At 38.8% G+C, this 27,745-nt stretch overlaps 1 protein-coding gene across 1 annotated transcript; it reads left to right on the forward strand.

The window, feature by feature from the left end:
- The first annotated feature begins 1,182 nt into the window (after positions 1–1,182).
- On the forward strand, positions 1,183–27,144 carry TRAIP (TRAF interacting protein). The gene is made up of 14 exons (XM_015817336.1): positions 1,183–1,222; positions 2,016–2,023; positions 4,568–4,607; positions 7,629–7,756; positions 15,258–15,352; positions 16,500–16,613; positions 17,734–17,821; positions 19,402–19,491; positions 19,700–19,788; positions 21,263–21,412; positions 22,547–22,592; positions 25,290–25,409; positions 26,143–26,193; positions 26,547–27,144. Exons 1-14 carry the CDS (start codon positions 1,183–1,185, stop codon positions 26,670–26,672), a joined length of 1,185 nt encoding a protein of 394 aa, XP_015672822.1. The 3' UTR covers positions 26,673–27,144.
- The last annotated feature ends 601 nt before the right edge of the window (positions 27,145–27,745 follow it).

A 27,745-nucleotide genomic window follows, 5' to 3' on the forward strand; every position in this document is an offset into this window, starting at 1 on the left:
CTTGATGACAGCGAAGGTGTCATCAACGTAGCGGGCCCAAAACTTGGGACAGCATTGGGCCATCGCCACCTGCTCCAACCGCTGCAGCACCGCCTCCACTATGACGCTGGAAATGGGTGATCCCATGGGGGTACCCCTGACCTGTTCATAAGTAACCCCCTGAAACGTAAAGTAAGTCTTAAGGCAGATTTCTAAAAGGTCCACAAGGTCTCCCGGGCGGAGCGAGTCCCGTTTCTGTTCGGGTTCCTTACAGAGAAGCAGATCTTTAATAACCCTGACGGCCAACTCCTGAGGGATAGAGGTGAAGAGAGAGGTAACGTCAAAGGAGACCATCATCTCATCCTCCTCTATCCTCAGAGTTCTGATCCTGTCCAGAAACTCCTCTGCAGACCTAACCGTAGTGGTGCTGTCACAAACCAAGTAACCAATACGATCACTTAACCACTTGGCTAGGTTCGAGGTCGGGGTGTTCTTAAACAACACAATGGGACGGAGCGGAACACCCTCCTTGTGGACCTTAGGCAACCCATAGAACCTGGCCATGGCCGTGTTTTTGGGGCGAAGCCTTCTGAGGGTGCCCTCATCAAGCCTCTTACCTTGTTTAAGGGCGTTAAGTATCTTATTGGCCCGATTTTTGAGGGCTATCATGGGGTCCCCATCGACCGTCCTATAGGCCGTAGCGTCACTGAGTAACCCCAATACCTTGTCAGCGTACTGCGCCCTATCCATGGCCACCGTGGCCCTACCTTTGTCCGCCGGTAACACTAAGACGGACTTGTCCCTCCTAAGCTGGCCCATGGCCTCCACCTCCCTATTTGGCAACGTTTGATGGCATCTATGTTTTACGAGAAGGCCCGTTATCTGCTGTCTAATAGTATTTTGGGGGGGGACGGAAGGTGTGGGAAGAGGAGGAGAGGGAGAACGACGGGGAGAGGAGGAGAAGGAGAAAAACACGGTCCCGCCCTAGGGGTGATCGCACGTCCTCGTGCAGCCACCTCACGAGTGTGGGAAATGGCTTTAGCAGGGAGAGAGAGGGGGGAGATGGGAGAGATGAAGGATATGGGAAACACGGAGGAGATAAAAAAGGGGGGGAAAGGCTGAATGGGTGGAGAGGGGTGCCTGCAGAGCAAGGTAGGGCAGATGTGCGCTCTCGACTGGTTAATGGGGGTGAAGTATGGAAGTATGCAGGTATGCAAGTTGCGCAGGGATAGGAACAGCGCAGGTGAGTTGGCTAAGTAGAACGAAAGCGGGGTGGGAACGGCGATTGGCTGGTGGAGCTCCGTGGTAGCGCCCACGGGCCGGGCGCAAAGGCGGCTTGATTATAAGAAGCGTGCTCCCATTGACCTACATAGATCCCTGAGGATGCCGGCAGTGAGCCGGCGAAAGCTTGGGTCGTAATTTATTAAAACTTTTGTAGTTTTTTACTTTCCTGGTGTTCACTTTTGTTTATAGTTTTACCATATATCTATCTATCTATCTATCTATCTATCTATCTATCTATCTATCTATCTCTATCTATCTATCTATCTATCTATCTATATATATATATATATATACATATATATATATACATATATATATATATATACATACATACATACATACATACATACATACACATGTATATACATGAATGATATTCTTGGCATATTTTGTGTGAGCATAGCACAGTTTATAGGCAAGCATGAAAAGAAGATGATGATACTTCAAAGTTGATGGAAAGTAAAAACTTGGCACTTTCAGGAGATCCTAGGATAGGATGAGATGATCTTTCCCTGATAGTATATCATCTTGTTGTTATTATTGCAGTTGAGATGGTTCCTTTCCCTGGTGTACTGAATGTATTGTTATTTATTTAATTTTTCTTTTCTTTCTTTCATTTTGCTTTTTTTGAAATTTAATATGTTGTCATCATTTCAGTGACTGAGCTGGCATACAAGGTGATAAATAAGCAAATTTTTAAAGGGATCATATTTTTGTATATATTTTTTTTCAATTTGTGTAATATATTACAGATGTGAAAGTAAGAATTAGTATCATGATGGTTTTGAAAAATCATGAATAAAAATTAAGTGTAACATATTGTTAGTAATTCAGTTCAGAAGGATAATTTTTTCATTTTATTTTATGCCAATTATTAAAATACGTTTTGGCTTTTTTTATTTATAAAGCTGGTGTGCAGTTGTCATCAGAATTAGTTACTAAAGAGATTAAACCATCCATCTTATCTATGCTGAATGAACTAGGTAACTGAAATGTCAGAAATACTTGGAAGCATGTCTAAGCTGTGTTTATCATTCTGTAAGGATTTGTTTAAGCAGCTGGTTCCGCTAGATGTCCCATTCAATGCAGAAAAGCTTTACAGATAAGGCTTGTGTCCTTCTTGTATTCCCAGGCTGAATGTCAAGGCAATGGACAATATTAGTACTGAAGGATTTTTTTTTTACAAAATGAATAGTTTGTGCTAGTAAACCTATTAATTAAATTTGGGTGGAGGGTTTGTGAGCTATCGTACCAGTCTCTTCTTCAAATTTTGAAAAGCATTTTTCTGAATAGGATAGTATGAGCAAATGTAAGAATGTTCATCTTCATGCAATATGAGATGAATAACATATTTTTAAAGGTTGCAATTGGTGCCAGCTGCTAACTTACTGTACTATATTATGCTGTGGTAAATACAGGTTTGGAGACTTCAAAGAGAGAAAGTCAATTCCATGGGTTTTGTGTCACAGAAATGCTTTTAAACAACTAGTGTATAGAGAAATATCTCTTTCATTATCCAATTTCCTAATATGAAAAGTTTCATAACTTTAAATATTGATGAGGTTGATTATCAACTGGGAGGTTTCATTCAACATTTTCCCGGAGAAAAGAAATTTCAGGAAGCTATCAGCCTTGCATCTTCTGGAATCTTACAATTCCTGCTCCCCTCCAAATAATTTACAGAAGATAAAGGACCCTTTTAAATGAGGAGGTGTAACCCGGGAGGAGGACAGTTTTGAGATCTTGTAATCTCCTGATTTTTTATCCTCTAGGAAATAATCTCTGCTGGTGTACTGAATTCTTTCATTTATATAGTTATTATATAACATATTTATATGCTGGTTTTGTCATTTCATTCACAAATGCTTAAAAGAATGCTAACACACAATAAACCCTGTAAATATATTTTTAAAATATTAACAATTAGCAATAAAATAGTACATAGGCAAAATTGTCAGTTTTCATTTCTGCTAATCCTCTGTACTCTTCAGCAGGATTATTTTTTTTCTTTTGCACCTTGGTGTTTTCCAGAGTTCAGCGAGTTCCTTGTAAGACTTTTTCCTAGCTTGATAGCATTATCAAGTACTGTAAAATTCTGAAATAAATAAATATTGTATTCATATATAGCAGTGGTGGGGAACCTATGGCACAGGTGCCAGAGACGGCACTCAGAGCCCTTTCTGTGGGCACGTGCGCCGCCGCTGCCAGCAGCTTGCGCAGGTCCATTAGGCCGCCACCACTGTCCGGAGCAGCAGCCCCACCCAGCACAAAGGAGGCGAAGTGGCCAGCTAGCAAGCTCGAGTAGAGGTGGTAGAGCACGCCCACACCCAGCAAGCCAAAGGCCACCCCGAGCAGGGAAAGCCGGATCCCCATCGGCGCCATGGCTCCCCAGTCCCAGCTAGGATTGTGTGCCTCCCCCCATCTATTCTGGACCTCCTGCCCACCGCCCCACCCGCCAGAGACCCCCCTGGATGTCCCCCAACCTGCCCGGTCCACACAGGTGTCTCCCCCATGAGCAACTTCAAGGTGGCCATGCCCACCCCAGCCATACACCCCCAGTCTGCCGTGACCACCACAGCCATGCCCACTCAATGGGCCATGCCCCCAACCCCAACCCCCCCGAGGGCACCACAATGCTGATGTGGCCCTGGCACTTTGCGATAAATAAGTGGGTTTTGGGTTGTGGTTTGGGCACTCGGTCTCTAAAAGGTTCGCCATCACTGATATATAGTATAATATATGTGTGAGGAATGAAGGAAAAGAAAAAGAAAGAAAGAAGGAAAGAAAAAAAAGAAAGAAAGCTGGGTATGTCTATGCTAATAAAGGGAAGGACTAAGAGTGACATGATAGCAGTCTTCCAATATTTGAAGGGCTGTCACAGAGAAAAGAGGGACAACATGCTCTTCAAAGCACCTGAGAGCAGGACAGGAGGGTAACAGATGGAAATTTATTAAAGGGAGACAAACCATTTGTTCAGAATGATATACGGTCTCCTGCTTGAGCAGGGGGTTGGACTAGAAGACTTCTAACTCTGTTATTCTGTATTCTCTTCTGTATTCCATATTTCTGTTTTTTTTATTATTATTAAAAGGTGACAATTGTTCCAAAGTGATGAGACAAGTAACAACATGAATTATAACATTTAGAAAATGAACAACAGTGAACAGATCTCACATGTTTTGCTCAGACAGAACCTGACTGGCCTTCGCATACATTACCTATACATACATATTTTTTTTTAAAAAAATTATGTTTTGGACTTTGTTTTTTAATCTGATTTGATTCTTTTTGTGATGTGTTTCAGAATGAACTAGATAGGGTGAAAGCTCAGCTATCCATGAAAGGTAAGTTGAAAAATGAGTGGTCTGAGATAATAAAATAAGTTAAGGACGTCATTGTTGTTAGGGTTTTGTCCTAGTTTTTTTTACACATCTGCATAAAATTACTTCTGCCTCCAAATCTGGGGAATGAAATTTCTTCTGCCCGCCCATGATTAAGACGAAGTGAAATGTGGACTATTTGGTGCTGGGTAGTTTACTTGCAGACATTTTGTTATCTATTTTGTAACATCTTCAGTGCTAGAAGGGAGTTGGGTTTGCCCTCTTTATATTGATACAGGTAGTCCTCGACTTACGACAGTTTTGTTTAGTGATTATTCAAAGTTACAACGACACTGAAAATGACCATTTTTCACACTTATCGCCATTGCAGCTTTCCCATGGTCACGTGATCAACATTCAGACGCTTGGCAACTGACTCATGTTTATGACCGTTGCTGTCTCCCGGGGTCATGTGATCCCCTTTTCCGACCTTCTAGCAAGCAAAGTCAATGGGGAAGCCAGATTTACTTAACAACCCTGTTACTAACTTAACAACTGCAATGATTCACTTAACAAATGTGACAAGAAAGGTTGTAAAATGGGGCAAAACTCACTAAATGTCTCACTTAGCAACAGAAATTCTGGGCTCAATTGCGGTCATAAGTCGAGGATTACCTGTAGTTCCTTGATTAAGCTGTTGTGTACTGCTTGATTGTTTGTGTGGTGTTAATCCCTGCTTATCTTAGTGTTGATTGTTAGTGGGGAGGTGTTCTGGTCTTTTTGTTTGCTTTTTAGCTTTTTTATTGTCTCTTTTGAATGGTGTGTAAATGTTCTTTATCTCTATGTGCCTGTTGATTTGTCTGAGTGCTGAACTTCCAGGAATCCCCTGATGTTTGGATTTAGCTTTGTCTAGGGCAGGGGTAGGCAACCTTGGGTCTTTTATGACTCGTGGACTTCAGCTCCCAGAATTCTTGAGCCAGCCATGTTGAAGTCCACGAGTCATAAAAGAGCCAAGGTTGCCTACCCCTGGTCTAGGATGTTTACAGTTTACAGTTGAAAGTATAGTTAAGTCTGTCTATGTGTTGTGAAATGTAAGGAGTTTTTATTGCACCTTCTGACTCCTAATTGGTGTTCATGGGTGCACACTAAAACATCCAAAAACACTAGGCAGGGATTAATCAGTAAACAACAGCCTAATCAAGGAACTGCCAGGAAGAAAATAATACCCCCACTGACACTGACAGGCAGGCTGCTGTATATAAACAGAAAGTAAACCCTACTTCCTTCTAGGACTGAACATGTTACCTAGTCGAGTGATAAAACGTCTGCCAGCAAGCAAGCTCAGAGAGATTCTACAGTTCAATTCTGAGCTTACATATATTCTCTTCTGTTGGCAGTAAACGAAATGTCATGAACCACCTTATTTAGCCATACGCTCAATAAATAAATAAATATGAACCCATAGTTAATTATGGGCCAAATCTTGTTTAGCCATAGATTTTACATAATAAAGTTGAACTCAATGAACATCTAAACCTGAGATCTTCAAACTTGGCCGCTTTAAGACTTGTGGATTTCAGTTCCCAGAATTCCTCAGCCAGTTGAAGTCCACTGTATTTTTTGTCAATATGTATCGATCTATGAGAATCCTCATTGAGAAAACAACATGTAATACTGCTACAATTGGTCTTCAAAACTTCATCATTACGTAATTCTGTAACTGTTAGTTCATGGATTGCAGTGACTCCTCGCAAGACATTACCTCTGTGCTGGAGTACATTCTGATCCTCAAGAAAAAGGAAGGTAGTGTGTATATTGCCTCTGCCCATTGAACAACCTTTGAAGTGATATAAAAGAGGCTTTGAAATCTGGGGAAGTTTTTAACAAGGATTATTTCTAGCACTTTGTATCCAGTGCTATTGATGCAATGGTTTGGCAGATTTCCAAACAATTTTTAGAACATTGATCTACACGAAAAGTCCTTTATGACTCTAGAAGATTGTAACTGGTTCTAAAGTAGATAGTGGATGATGTCGAAAATAAAAGGAGATGGGGATTCTGCTTGAATCTCTTCCCCAGTACCTCAGCCCATCCTTTTTCTATCCTTTTTCTTTACAAGTGTCCCTCCTTGTGGTATTTGCACATACGTAATATTTACACAAAGTTGAAAAGAAAGTAATTCCCAGAGGAGTGTTCCAAAAACCAGATACACCCATAGCTTTTGGAGAGTCAGTGACTTTATTGCGTTCTTTGACGAAGTGACTAAATTAGTGGACCAGTTTTGGTCACCACAATACAAAAAAGATTCTGAGACTCTAAAAAGAGTGCAGCGAAGAACAGTAAAGGTGATTGGGGGGGTCTGGAGGATAAGTTGTACTATGAACGGTTGCAGGAACTGAGAATCTCTAGTCTAATGACTAGAAGGACTGGGAAATGACATGATAGCAGTCTTCCAATATTTGAGAGACAGTCACAGAGAGGACAGTCAACCTATTCTGCAAAGCACCTGAGGGCAAGACAAGAAGTAACAGATGGAAGCTTACTAAAGAGAGATCCAACTTAGAATTAAGGAGAAATTTCTTCTCAAATCAGAACAATTAATCAGTGGAACGATTTGCCTCCAGATGTTGTGGGAGGTTTTTAAGATGTGATGGGACAGCCATTTGTCCAGAATAGTATAGGGTAGGGGTCTCAAACTGCTGGCCCGCGGGCTGGACGCGTTATCCGGAAGCCACGCCCACCCCATTGCCGGCAATGGCAAAACTGTCCTGATACGTCTCGCGATGTCACGTGACATCGCAAGTTTGACATGTCTGGTATAGGGTCTCCATCTTTAGCAGAGGTTTGGAGTAGAAGACCTCCAAGGTCCCTTCCAATTCTGTTATTCTGTGCTCTGTTGAGTGTACTGCCTCTGGCTAAATTCCTTCCCTTTCTCACTCAATTCTCAGATCTTTGCTATGTGTGTTAAGAATGTTTTCTTCACTAAATATAGACATTTATAAAACTCAGCTGGGCCCTTACTTCCATTATAATTTTTTGCTTCAGAGAAAGAAAAACGAGATTGTCAATGTATTGTAAATTCATTGAGAGAGACTCTGGATCTACGTAACGCCACTATAGAATCACTCCAGAAAACTGTTTCTGACGTGGAAATGCTGTGTTCTACACTCAAGGTATGTTGAAAGTTATCTGGGTTTATATTATGATTGTCATCTCTAAAGTTGAAAGTTAAGGTGCAGTCTGCTCATTGTTTTTCTTGGACTAATCTTGCAAGGCTAAAAAGAATTGGCTCTTAAGGTAATCTTAAGAGAATGGAGAAAGCTATTTGCTTCAACAATGTTCCATGGTTTACTAAAATAGCTCAAATGTTGCACAAAGGTAGAGAGCAATTGGTCCAACACATATAATTGGATTTCAATGCCAGTCAGACTTACAAGCATCACTAAACAAAGTGAAAGGGTTATACAGGTAGTCCTCGACTTGTGTCCATAACTGAGCCCAAAATTTCTGTTGTTAAGAGAGAAATGTGTTGTGAGTTTTGCCCCATTTTACGACCTTTCTTGACTTTGCTTGTGAGAAGGTCACAAAAGGTGACCGCATGACCGTAGGACACAGCAACAGTCATAAATATGAACCAGTTGCCAAGCATCTGAATTTTGATCACATGATCATGGGGCTGCTGCAAAGGTCGTAATTATGAAAAATGGTCATTTTTCAGTGCTGTTGTAACTTTGAACGGTCACTAAACGCACTGAGGTAAGTCGAGGACTACCTGTGCTCCATTAACATCTATATAGTAGACATGGGAACCACAATCCTGAATGTATCATTAAACTGGTGGGAAGGTGTTTGAGATAATGTCTTGTATCGTTGCTTGGAAATATATTTTGTAAAGCTAATGTCTTGTATTAAAAGTTTATTTAGACTTGTAAGGATTAGCTTTTTCTTCAGTTGAATAAATGTTGATTATAGCCCCCAGTCCATAATAAAAGAAAAATCAAAATGCCTCAGTAAACTGCACTCCATCATAAATCCCTGATAAGGAAGTTGGAAGCAATAGTGATGATCTTCAGCAAGTGAAAAGTCCTCATATCCTCACAGGGGACATTAGTAGAGGCTTCCCACTGGAGAGTTCTTGTTTTTTTTTCCCCCTTATGTCCAGTGAAAAGTTGTTCTGAAGGGTTGTGCAAAAATGAAGAGCAATAGGAAAAGAAGAAATTGCCTCTTTCCATCTTTTAGCAGCAAAATCTTTGAATAGATTATCCATTGATGGGAAGCCAAGTTGATAGTGAGATAAGCAGTAGAACTATAGATCCAACATCACGATTTTTAAAAAGGAGAGTCTTAACTCAGAATATTATTTGATTCTTCAACAGTTGGAGACATTTAGGTGAGAGGTTTTTATTTCATAATTGTTTTCTGCAACTGATGTAGATTAGTTATAAGTTCATATTCCTGCCATTAGATTTTTTTTTCCGTGAATGCTCTTTAAAAGGTTGGATGGTGTTCAACTGATTCTTGTTTAAAGTTACATTTTGAACATACATATATTCATAATAAGTATGTTGTGTTTTGCTTTATTTAATATTGTAAGTCTCATGAACAACTGATATTGCAGTGAAGACACCCCTCCTTTAATTAGGTATATATTTACAGCACTGAGAGTAAGCCTGTTATTTAATTTGAAATATTCTTGCAACATATCCAAGATGTTTAGCTTAAAATGGCTTTTCAGGTTTTCTGTGCATCTTTTTATTTAACTTTTAATCCAATAATTGCAATAGAGAACTATAAATGAAGCTGGTTAGAACTTTTTTTTAGCCTGGGGCATATGACTAACCAATTACTCTAATATTTCTGAGATTTGAGGATATTTTTCTTTGAAATCAAATCAAATAGTCTATTCTTCCTATTTAGTTTCAAAAAGTCTTTGAAATCTGTCTCAAACAATCCAAAACTGTAAAAAATTAATTACTTTGAGCTATTCTTTTCCTGTTAAGACAGTAGTGCAAGCCCCTTTTTTTAACACATTTTATTGGTTTTTTTAAATTCTTAAGAAAAAGTACTCAGGACCCACCGTGGTGGTTGGGTGGTCAAACATTCAAAAGTAAAGACATATATAGACAACTCAACTCAATACATTTCACTATCCCCTCTCTATTTCCCTCAATTAACATGATACATTTAAATATTCCATTTCTATTTTAAATTTCTATTACTACTAAACCTGTTTTATAACTTTATCAGTTTACAATTACCATAGTTTAAGTTTAAAACAACAAATTATCAATTCTAATTCTTAATCTCTCACATCCCTCATTTTATCACCAATCTCATTTATTTCTTCTTCCACTACACAATTGATATCCTAATAACAATAAAATATTAATCAGCCCTATACATATCAGAATCAGCCCTCTTTAAAATAACAAGATAATATTAAACCTTAATTCATTCAAATTCATCAAACAAAATTCAAATTTTCTCCAATTGCTTATCATGCCTTATCACGTCTTTGTTGTCATACAAAAAGGTCATCCTACTAATTTAAAACACTCCATTAATTATTAAAAGCATCCAAATCTAAACAGTCATCATTTTTTCAATTCCAATACATAATGATTTTCATCAAATTAAATCTATTATTCCCAAACAGTAGTGCAAGCCCTTTTAATGCCCACTGCATTGAACCTGTGTACCTTATTCTTATTCATGGAAACTGCATTTTAATGGACAATTCTCTTATTTTGGATTTACAAAAGAGATGTATTATGAAGAAATTCCTAAGAAAAGATAAAGAGAGAAAGAAAAGAAATCATCTTTGGAGACTTTACTTAAAAGGAATAAACATCAAGACCCTTAAAAGTAAAAGAAAGGTTTACAAAGTTAGTTTATTTGTACAAGGTTAAAACATATTAGATTCTTTTTTTTTCTAGCAAGCTTTTAAAACTAAGATAGGGGAAAAAGAGAGTTTTTGTTGCATTTTTAGAGAAAGTGATGAGCTGATATTAAAATTGAGAACAGATGAAGAAAATCTGATAAGAATTCAATTTGTGTGACGTCATTTGAAGGAATTAAAGAATAAGATGTATGATATATTTCTTTGGTAACAACTAATGGAATTTTTCTTGATTAACTTTGAATTATGAGGTTTTAAAGACGTTAGATAAGATATGGGAAAAGGAGGGGGTTTCCTTTGTATCTAGAGAAAATGACAATACTGTATTAAAAAATGGAAAGAAATGTGAAATTGTAAGTATATGGTTACTGAAAACGTTTGTCCTTGGCATAATGAAGGGGGAAGTAATTTCTTTCTATATTTTTTCCTCCGTAAAATTATTAAAAAGCATTTTAATTCAAGCTTTCAATAATGGTCAATTTATGTGAAAAATGAACATTAAAAAATAATATTTATATAGTATCATGGTTTCTTTTTGATGAGGCAAAGATATATGCTCTCCTATCACTTTGTTACATGATACATTCTATTGGAAGTATTTAATAGTCATCTGTTGAATTTTTAAAAGAAAATATTTTGTTTGATTAGAAATACTGAGGCAAAAATATTATGGCACATTGATATCTGATTGACTGATCGTGTGCCATCAAATCAGCGTCAATTTTTAGCAACCTCATATCCTTAGTCCTCAGTTAACCACTCATTCAGCGGCCATTCAGAATTATGACAGTGTTGAACAAGTCCTCAAAGTTCCAATCATTCCAACACTCCTATAGTTGTGGGTGCTTGACAAACAGCTCATACCTACAATGCTTGTAGCTTCATGTTTGGGGACCTTCCTTGCCTGCTTCCCTCAAGAAAACACAACGGGGAAGCGAGCAAGGAAGGTCACAAGTTGCTCAAATAAGTCTCTCCCATCCGCACGCTCTCCCCCAGTCCATCTGCGCTTGCATCACACTGGTTCACCCACACACCCTCCCTGAACCTTACTGTGCTTGTGTTGCATCTCCCCAACCGTTTGCATACCCTGCCATACCTGGGATCAAACACCCCAAACCCCATCACATTTGTGCCACATCTTCCCAATTACCCAGGCACACACACCCCTCTGCCACCTGGCAGCAGCTACTAACCTGCCAGCTGTTTGAAAGGCACCTGAAACTCACACCTTCCTGCTGGCTTCCAGAGTGACTTTGGTTGTTGGAAGCTGTTAGGAATTTGCAAGGCGGTGCTCACTTAACAGGGGTTGCAGGGATTGCCCTGTCTAAGCAATGCGGTCACGTGACATTTTGCTTGATGGCCACATCACTCAGTGACAGAAATTCTGATCCCAATTGCCATTGTAACTTGAGGACTATAAGCAGATAGATTTCTTCCATGACTAGCTGTCCCTAACCTAATAGTGCACTCATTAACCCTGTAACTAACCCCATCCACTTGCTGCTGGTCTTATTCTCTTTCCTGCCACATTTCCCAGAATCAAAGACTTCTCCAGAAAATTAGGTCTTCACATAATGTGTCCAAAGTAGGATAATTTGAGCCTGGTAATTTGTGCCTTAAGGGAGAACTTTGGGTTAATAATAATAATAGTAGTAGTAGTAGTAGTAGTAGTAGTAGTAGTAGTAGTAGTAGTAGTAGTAGTAGTAGTAGTAGTAGTAGTAAAGTTGGAAGATACCTTGGAGGTCATCTAGTCCAACCCCCTGCTCAGGCAGGAAACCCTATACCATTTCGGACAAATGGCTTCCAGTCTCTTCTTAAAAACTTCCAGTGTTGGCGCATTCACCGCTTCTGGAGGCAGGTTGTTCCACTGATTAATTGTTCTAACTGTCAGGAAGTTCCTCCTTAGTTCTAGGTTGCTTCTCTCCTTGATTAGTTTCCACCCGTTGCTTCTTGTCCTGCCTTCAGGTGCTTTGGAAAATAGCTTGACTCCCTCTTCTTTGTGGCAGCCCCTGAGATATTGGAACACTGCTATCATGTCCCCCCTTGTCCTTCTCTTCACCAAACTAGACATACCCAATTCCAGCAACCGTTCCGTTGATGTCAGGCTTGTCCCAACTTGGCCATTTACAAAGGAAGAATCTTCAACTGCATTTTGTAATGGAAGGAATACTTTTATTAAGTGCTTACTGAGCAGGGAAAAGCCAAATCTGAGGTTTGTGCACAAAAAGTGCCCGCTTACTTTCCCCTTTCTCAGGTTCGTTCTCCCCCCACCCCACCCCCATTGTTTTAGTAACAAGTCTGGTGGTTGGCGGGTTCAGCCATGTTTGCCTTGGAGCTGATCAGTCAATGTCTCTAGCAGGCACTCAAAGTGGTTTCTCTTTCTTCTCTCCCACCCTTATTTGATGTCTTCCCCCCCCCCCAAAAAAAATGGTGTATGGCAGTTCTGGCATCGGAAAAGTGGCAGGGCGAAGCAGGATGACAGCTCTGATGGTTGATTTCGTTGATAAACCTTTTGGGGGGGGCAGTTCCTGGTATTCTCTTCTCCAATACTAAAGTTCAGAAGTGTCAGTGGACTTCCAGGGAAGTAATTGCAGAGCTGATGACCTCAGCAAAAAGAGAAGCCGGTGAACCGATTGGCTCCCTGGAACTTCTCTCCTGATTGTCTGTGGAGATTCTCAGCCATCCAGGTGATAGTTCTTTCAAAAGTGCTTCTTCGAAAGGCAACTGGACTTCTTTTCCCTGAGGAAGACATTTCTCTTCTCATCCAAGAAGCTTCATTGGTTCTCTCCTCTCCTGATTAAGGGAAAGGCTAGGATCACCCACAAGTATGCTTCATATAGAGCAGTGATGGCGAACCTTTTAGAGACTGAGTGCCCAAACTGCAATCCAAAACCCACTTATGCATCGTCGAGTGCCGGGTAGGCATGGCCCATTGAGTAGGTGTGGCCAATTGGGTGGGCGTGGCCACAGTGGTAACGGCAGACTGGGTGGGACTAAAAAGTTCAATCAATCAATTCCAACTTTGCAAGATCTTTTTTTTCCCTCAAGAAGTTGAAATTAACTGATTGAACCTTTTTTTTTTTTTTTTGCACACGGCAGCGGAGGCCTAAAGCGAAAAGGTTTTATAAAACCCAGCTGAAGGCCTATGACTGGGGCGACGGCACGCGTGCCCACAGAGAGGGCTCCGAGTGCCGCCTCTGGCACCCGTGCCATAGGTTCACCACCACTGATATAGAGTCTGCCTGCAAAGAGATCAGAGATCGTAAAATAGCGATCTCCAGTTAAGAGCTCGGAACCAAGAAAAATCATCCTTCATAAGCTGAGGTCAGCATCTTTAAACTGACACTAGATTTGCCTACTTCATATTTTAATTACTTTTGGAATTTGCTTGTTAATGCTTATCTGAATATTTAGAATCATCTGAAAATTTCACCATACTGCGAGAATTTCCTTCTACCCTGGATGAAATAACCTTTATGTAAGTTCAAGAATTTTAAAAAAAGCCTTTGATTTTTGGAAAACAACAAAAGGGGGACTAGTCGATTGTGGAAACAGTTTTGTGGATTTAAAAGAGTTTTTCTTGTGGGCGTTTAAAACTTATAAAGATGTTATCAAGATTCTGAAATTATCTATAAGAAATCCTCCTATGGAAAATTTTGCTGATTGGAAAATATATGATAAGAGGAGACTTTGAAGGTTGACTAGGGGGAACCATGGAGGTTAGAATTAAAGGAGAAGAGATACGTTGATACATCGGATTGGAGTAATACTACTTGACTATATAGAATAACTTAAGGCTCTTTGGGAACAATGTACTCAGAAATTACATGCAAGATTATAAAGTAACTCTATCATACTCCAAAAACCAAGAAAGACATGCTGCGTTACTTATTGTTCCTCACCTATAGGCTGAAATCTTGCCAATCTGAAGGAAACTATTTAAATCACTAAAGATATACTCCGAGAACTAGGAAAAAGCTATATTGACTCTCATCCTCCCAACCAAGCTATACAAACTTCACTATCTCTTGCTTCTCTGGAATACAGCCCCTCTCTGATATCTCTTGCAAGGCCTTCATTTCAATCCTACTAGATGCTGGTCTGCAACATGTTTCTTGATTGCTGACTCCTTTGCTGTTGATGGTTGATCCTAAGAGAAAGAAGGTATCTGCCACTTTTGTATCTTTAGTGTCCATTCTAAGGCAGGTTGTTGCATGTTATCATTAATTTGGTCTTTATATTTAAAGTTAATCCCATTTTTCTCTATGCTCCTTGACTTTTATTACTTGCTGATCCTTTGCAGTTTTGGCTATGAAATTAGTGTCATCGGTGTAATATAAGTTTTTATTTCTTTTTAAAGCTATATTCATCTTCCAAAACAGATTCTCTTAATATATTTTTAGCACAAAGGTTGAATATTCATTCCTTTGTCAACCGAAAGCCAATCTGTTTCACAGTCTTTTGCCCGTTCCATGCCTTCCTGAGCTGTATATTGGTTTCATATGAGGACAATGAAATACTCTGAGATTCCCATTTTTCTAAGCACTTTCCATAGCTTGACATGACCAAAGGTTTTTCTATAATCAATGAAGCATGTTTTGACTTCTTTTGGGTTTTCTTTGGCTTTCTCAATCACTCAATGTCTAGAACAATAAACGTTGATTTCCAGACATCCAAAATGTAGGTTGTGAATTAAAGCCTTTGAGATAGATTGATGTTAAGTCTGTGTTGCTGTTAGAAAACTGTTTTTATACATTAGTATTTCTTTTTTTCAGAAACAAATGAGATATTTAGAACAGGAACAAGAAGAAACAAAGAGTGCAAAAGAAGAAACTCAAAAATTACGAAGGAAGGTGAAATCTATGGAGAGGTTAGAGAAGCTTTATCTTATAGACAATATTCTAGAAAATATGTAATTCCAACTTCATGTATAAAAGATGATTCTCTTTTGAATACTGAATTAATATCTGAGCAAATTGCAGTGGTTTTAATGAAGGATATATTTTTAACTAAGTTTCCCTTACTAATGTCACCACTGCCATTCTGAATCATTCCTAGATTTGCTGGACAAACTATCCTAATTTAGTCTAGCAGGAAAATGTAATTCTAAATTAAACTTCTTTTCCAGGATCATGTATGTACAGGTAGTCTTCAACTTACAACAGTTCATTTAGTGACCCTGGAAGTTATGACAACCCTGAAAAAAAGATAGATAGATAGATGATAGATAGATAGATAGATAGATAGATAGATAGATAGATAGATAGATAGATAGATAGATAGATAGATAGATAGATAGATAGATAGATAGATAGATAGATAATAAAGTTGGAAGAGACCTTGGAAATCTTCTAGTCCAACCCTCTGCTCAGGCAGGAAACTGTACCATTTCAAAGTCAATGAGGAAGTCAGATTCACATAACCATGTTACTAACTTAACACCTGCACTGATTCATTTAACAACTGTGGAAAGAAAGGTGGTAAAATGGGTCATAGCTCACATAACAAATGTCTCACTTAGCAACATAAATTTTGGGCTCAATTGTGGTCGTAAGTCGAGGACTACTGTATTCCCAGTTCCTCATCCTATTTTTGTTCACGGATATGATTGAAAATGGTCCAGACTAATAAAATGGACAGAACTCTAGTACTCCAAGGCTTTAATGGTTTTTCATTTGTCAGGATGCCTATAATAAATACGAGAAATGGCATGTGAATTGTTCCTATTTCTCAATCAAACAGCTGATTATAAACAAGGAACAAAAATATGTAATTGTTCTTAAACTACTTAGAAAAGACCTGAACTCACTGATGCTTGTTCATTGTTTATATAACTTCTAATCTACTAGCAGTGCAAATTTCACGCAGCAAGGCTGAAATATACTAGTAGATGTTTGAGGAAAGCTTTGGGGCAGGGTAGAACTTTTACCATTCTGAAATACACTACTCCTTTTTATTATGTTTGTACTATGACTAGCAGAGGCAGAAAACTCCTAACCTACCTATCTCCTCTCCAGAATTGAGGCACTGTTGCAGGGTCAGCGTTCCCAAGTAGAAGAGATGATCCGTGAAATGGGAGCAGGGCAAGCAGCAGTAGAACAGCTTGCAGTCTATTGCATCTCTCTGAAAAAGTACGTTCGAAAGTGTACTGGCTCAGGCATTTTGCATAGCACCCTCTAAAGAAGCAGTGAGTAAGATATCTAGCTACAAACAGGGAGTCAAATAATGTTTTTATTTATTTAGCAAATGCTGTCCGCTCCATTAAGGGCTCCAGGAGGATTGCAGAAATACTATAAAATTTATAATATTTTTTTAAAAGCAAATCATTTTAAAAAACTATAAAGATTAAATTTTGGAGCTGTTAAAAGATTTGAGTGAATAAACAAATTTTTGAGCCTTTTTCCTGCTGGCAGTTTGTTCTATATCATGAGCCCTGCTGCTATCAAGGTGGCATAAATGGAAGATTTTCAACACAGCAAGCATACTATATTGTTGTATTAGTGACACATCATTGCTATGGAAACTGCTTTTAAAGGTTTGCCAGGGTTTTTAGGAGCTGATTGTTTGATGGGAACGGAAGAGATGGATGATTGTAATGATTCTGAGTAATACAGCATGGCCTCTGAATATCTCCCCTGTGCAGGGCAAAGTGTTTTGTGTAGCTGTGGCACAATAAGTACAGTGTACTTGCTGGTCCCTACAGGGTGTGTGAGAGGTCTTTCTATTTATACCATGTTTAATTTGCAACTTCTGCAGGCAACATTTAGCAAATGAATAATCACAACTTTTAATAATGAGCTACACCATGAAATATCTGCATTGTAACCAATAGCTTCAGCACTGTTTTATAATACTACTAAAATGATTTCACAAGCTAAACTTTTTAAAAAAAAACAAAAACGTGTTACATATCATTTCAGTGAGGTGTGAATTCAGTAAAATATAAAACATTGCTATAAGTAAAGATTGTTTGCTTTGCGCTTTGATATATGCTTTTCTGCCATTTTAATATCTATTCCAAACCCTTGTGAAAGTATGTTTTCTCACCTGCTCTGTGGTGTCAGTGTGTTAACACTGTGCAAATCAATGCTGGCCTGTTCAACACTGAAACTGCTTGTTTATATGTAACAGGAACTTTTGCAGCCACTTAAATAATGACTTGAGATTTGTTTACTGGCTTTATTTTGTCAATCCAAGACCTTGTTTGCAAGCAAACTCCATAGGTTGACTGACTAGTTGTGGCTCTTTCAGGGAGTATGAAAGTCTGAAGGAGTCCCAGAAAGCATCAAATGATACAGTCGAAAAACTGAGAAAGGAGTTGTTTTCTGCTAATCATAAGGTAAAGGTTGCATTAATATTCCTGCAGATACATGCAGAGCATCTATTTAAAATTCATTCTCTGTACTGTCACCTAAGTACATTTTTTGTTTGGCCAATGGCATGGTCAATTTGGTAGCTACTTATTAACTGGAAAGTTAAGTTCAACTGAACCCTCCTGATTCAAATTGTCACTGTTTCATCCATCAGTTTGTCTGTGTAACCATGCAACGCAGAACTGGCAAATTGTTCATCAATTTCTGCACACACACAAAAGAGAAAAATCTAGTGAAGTGTGATTTATATCAATCAATTCTTCCTTATTAAAATCTGTGTCACCAGTGAGCACACCAATTTCAGAGGTCAGCCAGAAGAGGTCAGCAACTATTTGTTAGTAGTGATTTCAATTTATCATATAGCTGTTCCTTTCCTATCCTCTTTAATTAAACACTGACTGCCTTGAAATATTCACAATAACATTGCTGTCTCATTGGAATGAACGGAGGCACATGTCCTAATTAGAATGTGCCTTAATGCCCTGTTCTGAGATTGTTCAAAATTAATACAAGGAATGTCAGCCCAAAAAATTAACTCAGAATGGCAGATGGAACAGAATTGTTTAACGATGCTGAGCAATAGTCATCCATTTGCACCTTTCCTCTATATCGTGTTCCAGGATACTTGGGTAAAAGTAATTTGTAATTGGAGGTTGGGTCACCAACTACAAACTGTAGGGACATTGATATCTGAGCCTACTTTGGTTTCTTGGTAATTATTCTGTAAAAAGATATAGGGGGGAAAACACCCTTTAAATCCTGTTTTTCATGCCCATTTGTTCCTATTTGGGAATGATTAATGTAGCAACATCTACTAAATAATATATCCTAAGAGCAGGTATATGAAATGTCAACAGCCAGTCAAGCTCCCAACTCACTGAGATAAAGATCTCAACTACCAGAGAGAGAGGAGTACATGCCTTTTAATCTATAGGTCACTGAAATATATTGAAATATGTGCCAATTATTCTGTTTTGATACATTGTACATAATGCAGGCACGTCTCAATAATATATAACTGCATAAGTACATTTGGTTAGTGGTTAAAGTGTTCAGTTGGAATTGGAGAACACTAAGTTCAAGTTTACACACAGGAATGAAAATTCACTGAATAACTTTTGGGTCGTTCTCTTTCTGCCCATCCTACCAAATAAACTATCTGGAGGCTATTAGGGCAAAATATAGAAGGCTGATTTTTTTTTAAAAAAAACTTTTTTGAGCACATACTGAGAATTACAAAAATTCTTTATAGATTTACCAGTAATAAAGTAGTGCTTCAGGATGCATTAATAGCTTCTTGTGAGTCTCCCTGAAACTCCGGCAGGTACTTTGATAGGCCAAAAAATTATTCTATCGTAGGTGAGCTGTTCACATTCAAGATGGCTCTTTCGGGCTTCTGTTATAATGTGATAAATTTTAAAAACATTGCATTTGGGAATGTGCTTTTATTAAGCACAATTATGGTAATTTTGGGATACATAAAACTGTGTGTAATTTTAGTCCTCATTGAATTCTGCTTTTCTGACACGTAGTTTTTAATCTATAGCTCCAGAAAATTGTTCTAGAGTTGGGGAAAACAACTGAAGAACTGAGAAATACACAGACAGATCTGAGAAATGCAGATAAGGAGATTATGGTAAAACTTTTCCTTTCGGCCTTTATTCAATGCATCATTTGTGTCCCCTATTCATAACTTAACATTCTTTTCAAACATTTTCCCATTGAAGTGAAAGCGTGCAGTTTTCTCTCCCTCAAAATCAACCCGTAATCAATACAAAACAGAAAATATATATCTTGACTTTAAAGTTGTCTTTTTTTTTAATTTCTTCTTTTTTTCCCCCCAGAGTTTGAAAAAAAAGATAGGAGTGCTACAAGATACCATAAAAGTGCCATCGTTAACCAGTGAAGCACTTAGCCGGCTTGTCTCTGAAAGGTTAGCGAAGGAAGAACATTAACATTTGAAACAATGAAGATATTATGCCTAAACTGTATAATAAATGCAGACATTTAGACTATGCAGACTATGAAGTTTCTTCTTACATCGTATCAGTTAACTTTGTCACTTAGTCCAGTAAGGATCTGAGTGACAGCGGTATTCCAATATTTGGGGAAGAGAGTTTTCCTTTTAAGAGAGTTTGACCCTTTTAATAAACTCCAGTATTTTGTCATTTACCACACTGGCATCTGTATAATCCTAACAAAATTGCAGTGGAAATGTAGAAACTCTTATAGCAGGATGTGTTTGATTATTAGCCATCAAATTGGTATCAACTCTTAGCAACCACATACATAGAGCTTCTCCAGGATCATTTGTATTCAACCTGGTCCTTCAAGATTTGCAGTTGTGCACCTGTTGCTGCTTTAATCAAGTCCTTGCTGCTGGCTCCTTCCACCTTTCTCAATATTATAGACTTGTCAACAGGTCTTTGCGTAATGTTTCTAAAATATGAGAACTCTGGGTTGTTAGTAAAGTTTTCTATTATATGGAATATCTTGTATGTATGTATGCAATCTTTTTTATTGTTATCTACTTTTGGTGTAATTTGAATGAGTCATTCTATATTTGGGCAGCCTTTAAAGACAGACAGACAGATAAGAGAAAGAGAACAAATAGAAATTAAGTGGCTGACAAATCAGAGAACATATTATCTCTGACACCCAATGGACTCACACACAATTCCATATTATAATTAATATCAGCAAGCATCAGAGAAAAATGTTTAAAAATGATTCACAGGTGGCATTATATCCCTATATAAGCAAATAAAATCATTGAGAAGGGTCCTATAAATGTTCAATATGTAGCGAAGCAAATGGCACCTATATGTATGTAGATTCTGGATAGTATTTAGAGAAATTAATTGTATAGATATAGAAATATTTTAATATCCTATTTTTATTAACTGTTGAGCGAGGCAACTCAAAGAACTAAAAATAACAGAACTTTCAATTCTTCAATTTCTCCCAATACTCTTCTGAGTATATACTCTTATTGAACATTCCCAGTATTTTTTGCTCATCCCTCCCAAGAACACTGCCCTTCCATGATGAAGCAGGGTAGCAATATCTGTTGGATATGTTGTGTTGGATATGTTTGCCACCTTTAGTTATTTGTAAAAGATTAACAGTGGGCAGTGAATTGATGGATGTGTTTTCCAGAATATTAGGATAGGATATGAAGATACATGTAGCCAGTATCCAACGTAAGAACACATAATACTTGATCATTGGCTTATTTTTTAAACAGGGTTTTCTTTATTCTTTTTTATGGCCATTTCCTTTTGATATCAGTACTAACTTTTAGGATGATAGCATGTGAAATAGGCTAGAAGCAGAGAAGGATGCATTTGTGTAATTATCCAACTGATCATGTTATATACTGTTGTGGTATTAATTGATCCTTACAGCCCTGCTCCTGCACAGTTTCTGAATCCAAAGTTTCATCAACCTGTTCACAATGATGAGATTGACCTTAATGCTACCTTTGATGTAGAGACTCCAAAGCCTCACAAGACAGCTGTTGCTCCTGCCAAAAAAATCAAGCTAGATAAAAACCCGTAAGTACAACTTCTTACTTTTATTATTCCTATATTTGCTCAATCTGCCTCATATTCCATTTTATGCAAATGCCATGAATAATTTTTCAATTATCTTAAATTCTATGGCTAAGCTTTAGAAATTAAATGTAATTTAGTAGTTCTTGATCCCTGCAGAAACATGCCTCAAATATAACTGAATTTATAAACAATATTGCCCTTATTTTTCTGATTTCTGTAAATGTCTTACAAAAGCCATCTCAATTGTTGCACACAAAGAGTTCTGAAAGAACAATTTATAATTTGCAAGTCTACTATTTAAAGGTAATTGAAACCCAATAGAAACAATAAGACTTTATTAACTTTTATAACTTTCTGAGCACATTCATGATAGATCTCTCTTAAGGCAGCCATTAATCCACTTTTTTTTAGTGCCTTCTTGTGTTCAACCTTCAATGTTATCTTCTCAGTTGTTTTTAAATATAAACAGATATTTCCCCAAGGGAAGAATTCTTTCAATTAACTTCAAAAATCTTAAATCATGTCCATCTGAACCTTTAATCCATTTAAAACTTTCTAAATCCAACAAACCTTTTGCTGCATATTCTATAATTATTTTTTACATCTTTAAACTTGTTGTTAAAACTTATTTTTTAAAGGATTGAAGAAAACTCACCCAGTGTTTTCAATAAGACTTGCCAATCTAAAGGTTCTCAATCTTTTAAGAAGGAGCAAAAAAAATATTAAATCCAAATTATTAAGAGGTGAGCCTTGGCCAAACCTAGAATCCATATAGGCTACATTAGCAGCTTTAAGCTAGGTGAAATCCTGCAACTTCCAGCCAATTGCAAGCTAACCATGAAACCAGTTTCTGCCATCTGCTGAGCAAAACATAATAATAATCAGCTGTCTGGAGTAGATGTGGGTAATCTAAAGATTTCTCCTTTCTCCAGAATGATTTGAACCATTCAAATCCGGCATTCAGATGTTGTTTTCAACTGCAATGTTGTCCCTCTGTTCTAGGGAGGTCAGTTCGCAATGGCATTCACTGGAAGTATTCAGCAGGCTTATTTTTAGATGAAAGCTTAGAATGAGACTCATTTAGGACATCTAAGTGGCTATTAACATTATGTTCTATGTATATGTTTGTTTTAGGGCATCTGTGACAAATTTATCAAGAGTTCTGAAAGGAACAATGGAGGTACAGTAATTAATACATTTTGTCATACAGTTTGTAATTGCCTCACCCCAGTCCCCTTCAAGACTATTAAAATATAGTTCTATGCAAATATTGAATAATTATTGACTTCACAGCAACACATGTTTTAGGTGGTACATCTACCCCGAAAATAAGATCTGGTCTTATTTTATTTTTTTTGCCTCCAAAAGAGGCACAGGTCTTACATTCAGGGGATGTCTTACTCACCTCTGGCACTGACAGCCCCGCCCAGCCTTCTTCTGCAGCTGCATTCCGGCCTGCATTTTGCAGTCAGGCCTTTCTGGAAGGCCTAGGCAGCCGAGTACCGATCTATGGATTGAATCTAGCTCGGTCATTGGCTGCAGAGGCCTTCAGGAAAGGCCTGTGACTGAGAAATGCAGGCCTGGCTGCAGAAGACAACTCAGAAGAAATGGGCCAGTGAGGGGAGGCCTGGCTTCAAGGTAATTGGGTGCAGGGCACATAGGGCAGATCCAGACCTCCCACCCCTGCCCTAGCTTGATTTTTAAGTGTGTGTTCCAACCCAAAACTAGGGCTTATTTTTGGGATAGGGCTTATATTAGGCCCATCCCCCAAAATCAAGCTAGGGCTTATTTTCAGGGTAGGGCTTACTTTTGGGGAAACGGTATTAATGCTATGTTTATGTTTATTTAGATTTGTATACCGCCCTATCTCCCTTACGGGACTCAGGGCGGTGAACAGGCGATAATAAAAATCACAATAAATATCTATTCTAAAATCAAATTAAATAAATAAAGGCCTGCTCTAAAATACCCCATATAAAAATCTATACTAAAACCTAATTAAGACTACGCCAGGCCGGCCGCACAAAATAGATGGGTTTTCAGGGCTCGGCGAAAAAGGCGCAGGTCCGCAGTTGTACGTAGGTCGGGGATAGGTCATTCCAGAGGGCAGGAGCTGCCACAGAGAAAGCTCTCCCCCTGGGGGTCGCCAGCCGGCATTGACTGGCTGACGGCACCCTAAGGAGGCCCTCTCTGTGGGAGTGGACTGGTCGAAGGGAGGTATTTGGTAGGAGGCGGTCTTGCAAATACCTAGGTCCATTGCCATGGAGCACTTTAAAGGTTGTTACTAACACCTTGAAGCGCACCCAGAAGGCCACAGGCAGCCAGTGCAGCTCACGCAGGAGAGGTGTTACATGGGAGTATCTAGAGGCCCCCAAAATCCCCCGCGCGGCCGCATTCTGAACTAGCTGGAGCCTCCAGGTGCACCTCAAGGGGAGCCCCATGTAGAGAGCGTTGCAATAGTCCAGGCGGGAAACGAGGGCTTGAGTGACCGTGCGTAGAGCGTCACGATCCAGAAAGGGGCGCAACTGGCGTATCAGGCGAGCCTGATGAAAAGCCCCCCTGGCCACGGCTGTCATATGATCGTCTAAAGACAGCCGAGTGTCCAGGAGGATGCCCAAGTTGCAGGCCCTCTCCGCGGGGGCTAATGACTCCCCCCCGATAGCCAGGGATGGAGCCAACTGGCTATGTCGTGACACCGGAAACCACAGCCACTCGGTCTTGGACGGGTTGAGTCGAAGCCTGTTCCTCCCCATCCAGACTCTCACGGCCTCCAGGCACCGGGACATCACTTCCGCGGCATCGTTGGGGTGGTCCGGGGTGGAGATGTACAGCTGGGTGTCATCTGCGTACTGATGAAACTCCACCCCGAAACCACGGATGATCTCACCCAGTGGCTTCATATAAATGTTAAACAGGAGAGGCGAGAGAACCGACCCCTGTGGTACCCCACAAGTGAGGCACCTCGAGGTCGACCTCTGCCCCCCTGCCAACACAAATTGCGACCAGTCCGAGAGGTAGGAGGAGAACCACAGTAAAACGGTGCCCCCAACCCCCCTAACCGGTGCAACAAGATACCATGGTCGATGGTATCAAAAGCCGCTGAGAGGTCTAGCAGGACCAGGATAGAGGAACAGCCAGAGATCATCAACCAACGCGACCAATGCCGTTTCCATGCTGTGCCCAGGCCGGAAGCCGGACTGGCGCGAGTCTAGATAGACAGTTTCTTCCAGGTGCTAAGGGAGCTGTCGTGCCACCACACTCTCAACAACCTTCGCAAGAAAGCGAAGGTTGAAGACAGGACGGTAGTTGGCCAAAACAGCCGGGTCCAGGGAGGGCTTCTTGAGGAGGGGCCTTACCACCGCCTCTTTCAAGGCGGCCCGCAAGAACCCCTCACTCAAAGAAGCGCTGACGATTCCCTGGAGCCAGCCTCGTGTAACCTCCCGGGAGGCCAGTACCAGCCAGGAGGGACACGGGTCCAGTAAACATGTGGTGGTGTTCAGCCGTCCCAGTATCCTGTCCATGTCCTCGGGAGTCACAGGATCAAACTCTTCCCAAAAACGCCTGAGGTCTATTCTGTAAGCCAACTTTGAATTTGTTTGTTTGTTAGTTTGTTTGTTTGTTTGTTTATCTATGTGTTCTGTCTGTGACCTGTTTTCTGGGACCAGAGCTGCTGACTTTGAAAACTTTAAAGCTGTTATTTAAGACAAATGGTTTTCTCAAAGAATATTTGAAGAAGCTGGTTTCTTTGCCACAACACTGGACTTGCTGCATACTCGTTGCCTATTAAATATTGCAATTGGAAGTACGTTAATTTTAATTTTACATTAATTTTAGTTTTAGGTATTAATACATTAACTTTAATTTCTTAAAAAATCAGAACTGCTCTACTGACACAGATGATGAGCATCTAGAAGATCTTTTACCTTCTTTTATAAGAAAGTCAGTCCTGACTAAGAAAACTGTTCTAAAAAGCAAACCCCAGAAAAATACAGGAATTGTAAGTATCATTCAAATGAGATTAACATAAAAGGGTACAGTGTTTAAGGGTTTCTGATCAATACTACAGTTAAATTATGGGGATCTTGGGTCTTGGAATTTTAACTTTTCTCTTAATATTTTAACCATGTTTAAAATATCTACAAATCTTGATATTCTATTAACTTTACTGGTATCACCAAGTTGATTTAGTAATAGTCTTGTCAATGCTCAGTTTGCTATTAGAGTGTACAATAAAAGAATCTGGTTATAGTTGTTGTTCCTGGTACTTCTTTCATTGTCTTGAAAAGAAAGTATCTTTCTTTCTTCCAGATGTACAGTATATCAACATCTGTCATTTTAATATGATTTGATACATCTTTGTGAAAATGTGGCCTGCTTGCCATTTTTTTTGCATTTAGAGTAGACTATATCATCCTAGTGCCATTTTTACTAGCTATTAATTTCCTTTGGAACACAATTATTATTTTTTATTTATTAAATTTATTTGCTACCTATCAAAGTGTTCAAGGTGACTCTGAGCAGCGTAATGTCTGATGCTGGACTTTGAAACTCTTATAAGTGATGTCTTCACCCATACATTTTTATTCAGTTTCTTAGAGTCTTTTCACAGTCCCACCCAAGTTCAGATGTTCTGGAGAGAAACAGGGAGCCTTAGAATCACCTGCTCAAAATGGTATTTGACCCTTTTTAATATCTTCTTCAAAATAATTACTAAATTCTCTCTTTTTTAGGTAAGAATTGGGTATGATGGCTTAGGAGGCAGAACTAAGTTCATTCAACCTGTATCCTTTATGCTAACATTTTAGAAGTTAAGACTGATCCAGTTTTAGACGTATTGCTGAGATATATAGATTCCTTAATGAGAACATATTTTATGAGAACATAGTTTTGTCTTGCAGTTTATTCGGCATCAGAAGCAGCTGGAAAAATGGAATTTACTGAGGAGAATATTATCTCTATATAATAATTACTTTGAATTCATTCAAATGATCTTGCTATAAATATCTATAATTAGTGGGAGAAATCTGGAGAAAATTTACTGCAGTTCTTTCTTGTGAATTTAATAGACTCAGAACTCTAGAGATCACAAGAAAACACTGCTTTATATATGGTTCTTTTCCTTGACTGGTTTTAGACTTTTCCAACAGAGATTCGGCCCTTGACTATGAAAAGCAAGAAAAGAACTGTTTCAAAGCAAACAGAAATAATACCTTCTGCTTCTGGCATCAATCAGACTAAACTAGACAACTTCCTTAAGTAAATATGGATCTCCTCAGAGTAAGCACTGAACCTGGATCATCTTCTACATTGGCTACCATAGATGTGTCAGCACAAGTGCAAGTGAAGACTGCTGGTCTCCCTATTGTTCTTTAGTCATCAGCTGATTTATTATGCTGATGTATATTATTTATTATGTTGCCAATCTATGGACAGGATGGAATTGAAGTTTCAGTTCTAAAATCCTTTAGCCAGTTTTTCTGGGTTACTGCTCTACTCCTTATAAATTATGATTTGGGAGTATTAATTTATACTAAGGACACCAACAGCTCTGTTTACAAATGAATTATCCACATCTTCTTACTTCATATTAGAAGAGAATTTTCTCTGCAGCTGTCAAGCTGTATTAGTGTCTTGAATGATGAAGAAAAGAAATATTCAAGAAAAGAACTTCATTTATATCTTTTGCCTATAGATATAAAGGATTGGGGGGAAAGAGCAATAGGCTTAGAGGAGTATTTTTTTCTGATCCATATTTCTGTTTCACTGCCTATATTCCAACACACAATCCAATGTGCTTCATAGTCTTAATTCCTATTTTCAAAAGGGTTTCGGAGCGTGAATGTAACATCTCTTTAAATGATTTACAGCAGCTGTGACTATTTCCTGGGCCTGTTCATCAGTTGCACTATCCAAGGAAAAGATGGAACTGCTTTAAGGTGTTGCAAATGGAGCTACATTTGCATTCCAGGGCTCTCCAAAGCACATTTGGAGATCAAATTCAAAGTGCTTCACTGTTAGGAACTATATAAATTATACAGGGATGTCTTTGAAGATACTTGCTTTCACTATTTGGGCCTCTTGTTTTTTTGTTTCCTTATGAAACTGACTGTAAAAGAAGGTGCTACTTATATCACAATGTTTTCTTTTGCCTTTATTCAGACTAAGGAACATAATAATTCCAGAGTAAATTTGAACAAGAACATTCAGATATATTTTGCTCAGTATAAGAAAGGGCTAGATCCTTTGTAATTAATGCTGCTTAATGCTTTAAAATTTGGAGCAAATTCCTTGGAATCTACAAACGTTTTTTCCAGATAGAGATATTGCTGGTCT

Source organism: Protobothrops mucrosquamatus, unplaced genomic scaffold (genome assembly GCF_001527695.2).
Source record: "Protobothrops mucrosquamatus isolate PMUCROS unplaced genomic scaffold, P.Mucros_1.0 scaffold574, whole genome shotgun sequence".
In the NCBI taxonomy this organism is placed as follows: Eukaryota; Metazoa; Chordata; class Lepidosauria; order Squamata; family Viperidae; genus Protobothrops; species Protobothrops mucrosquamatus.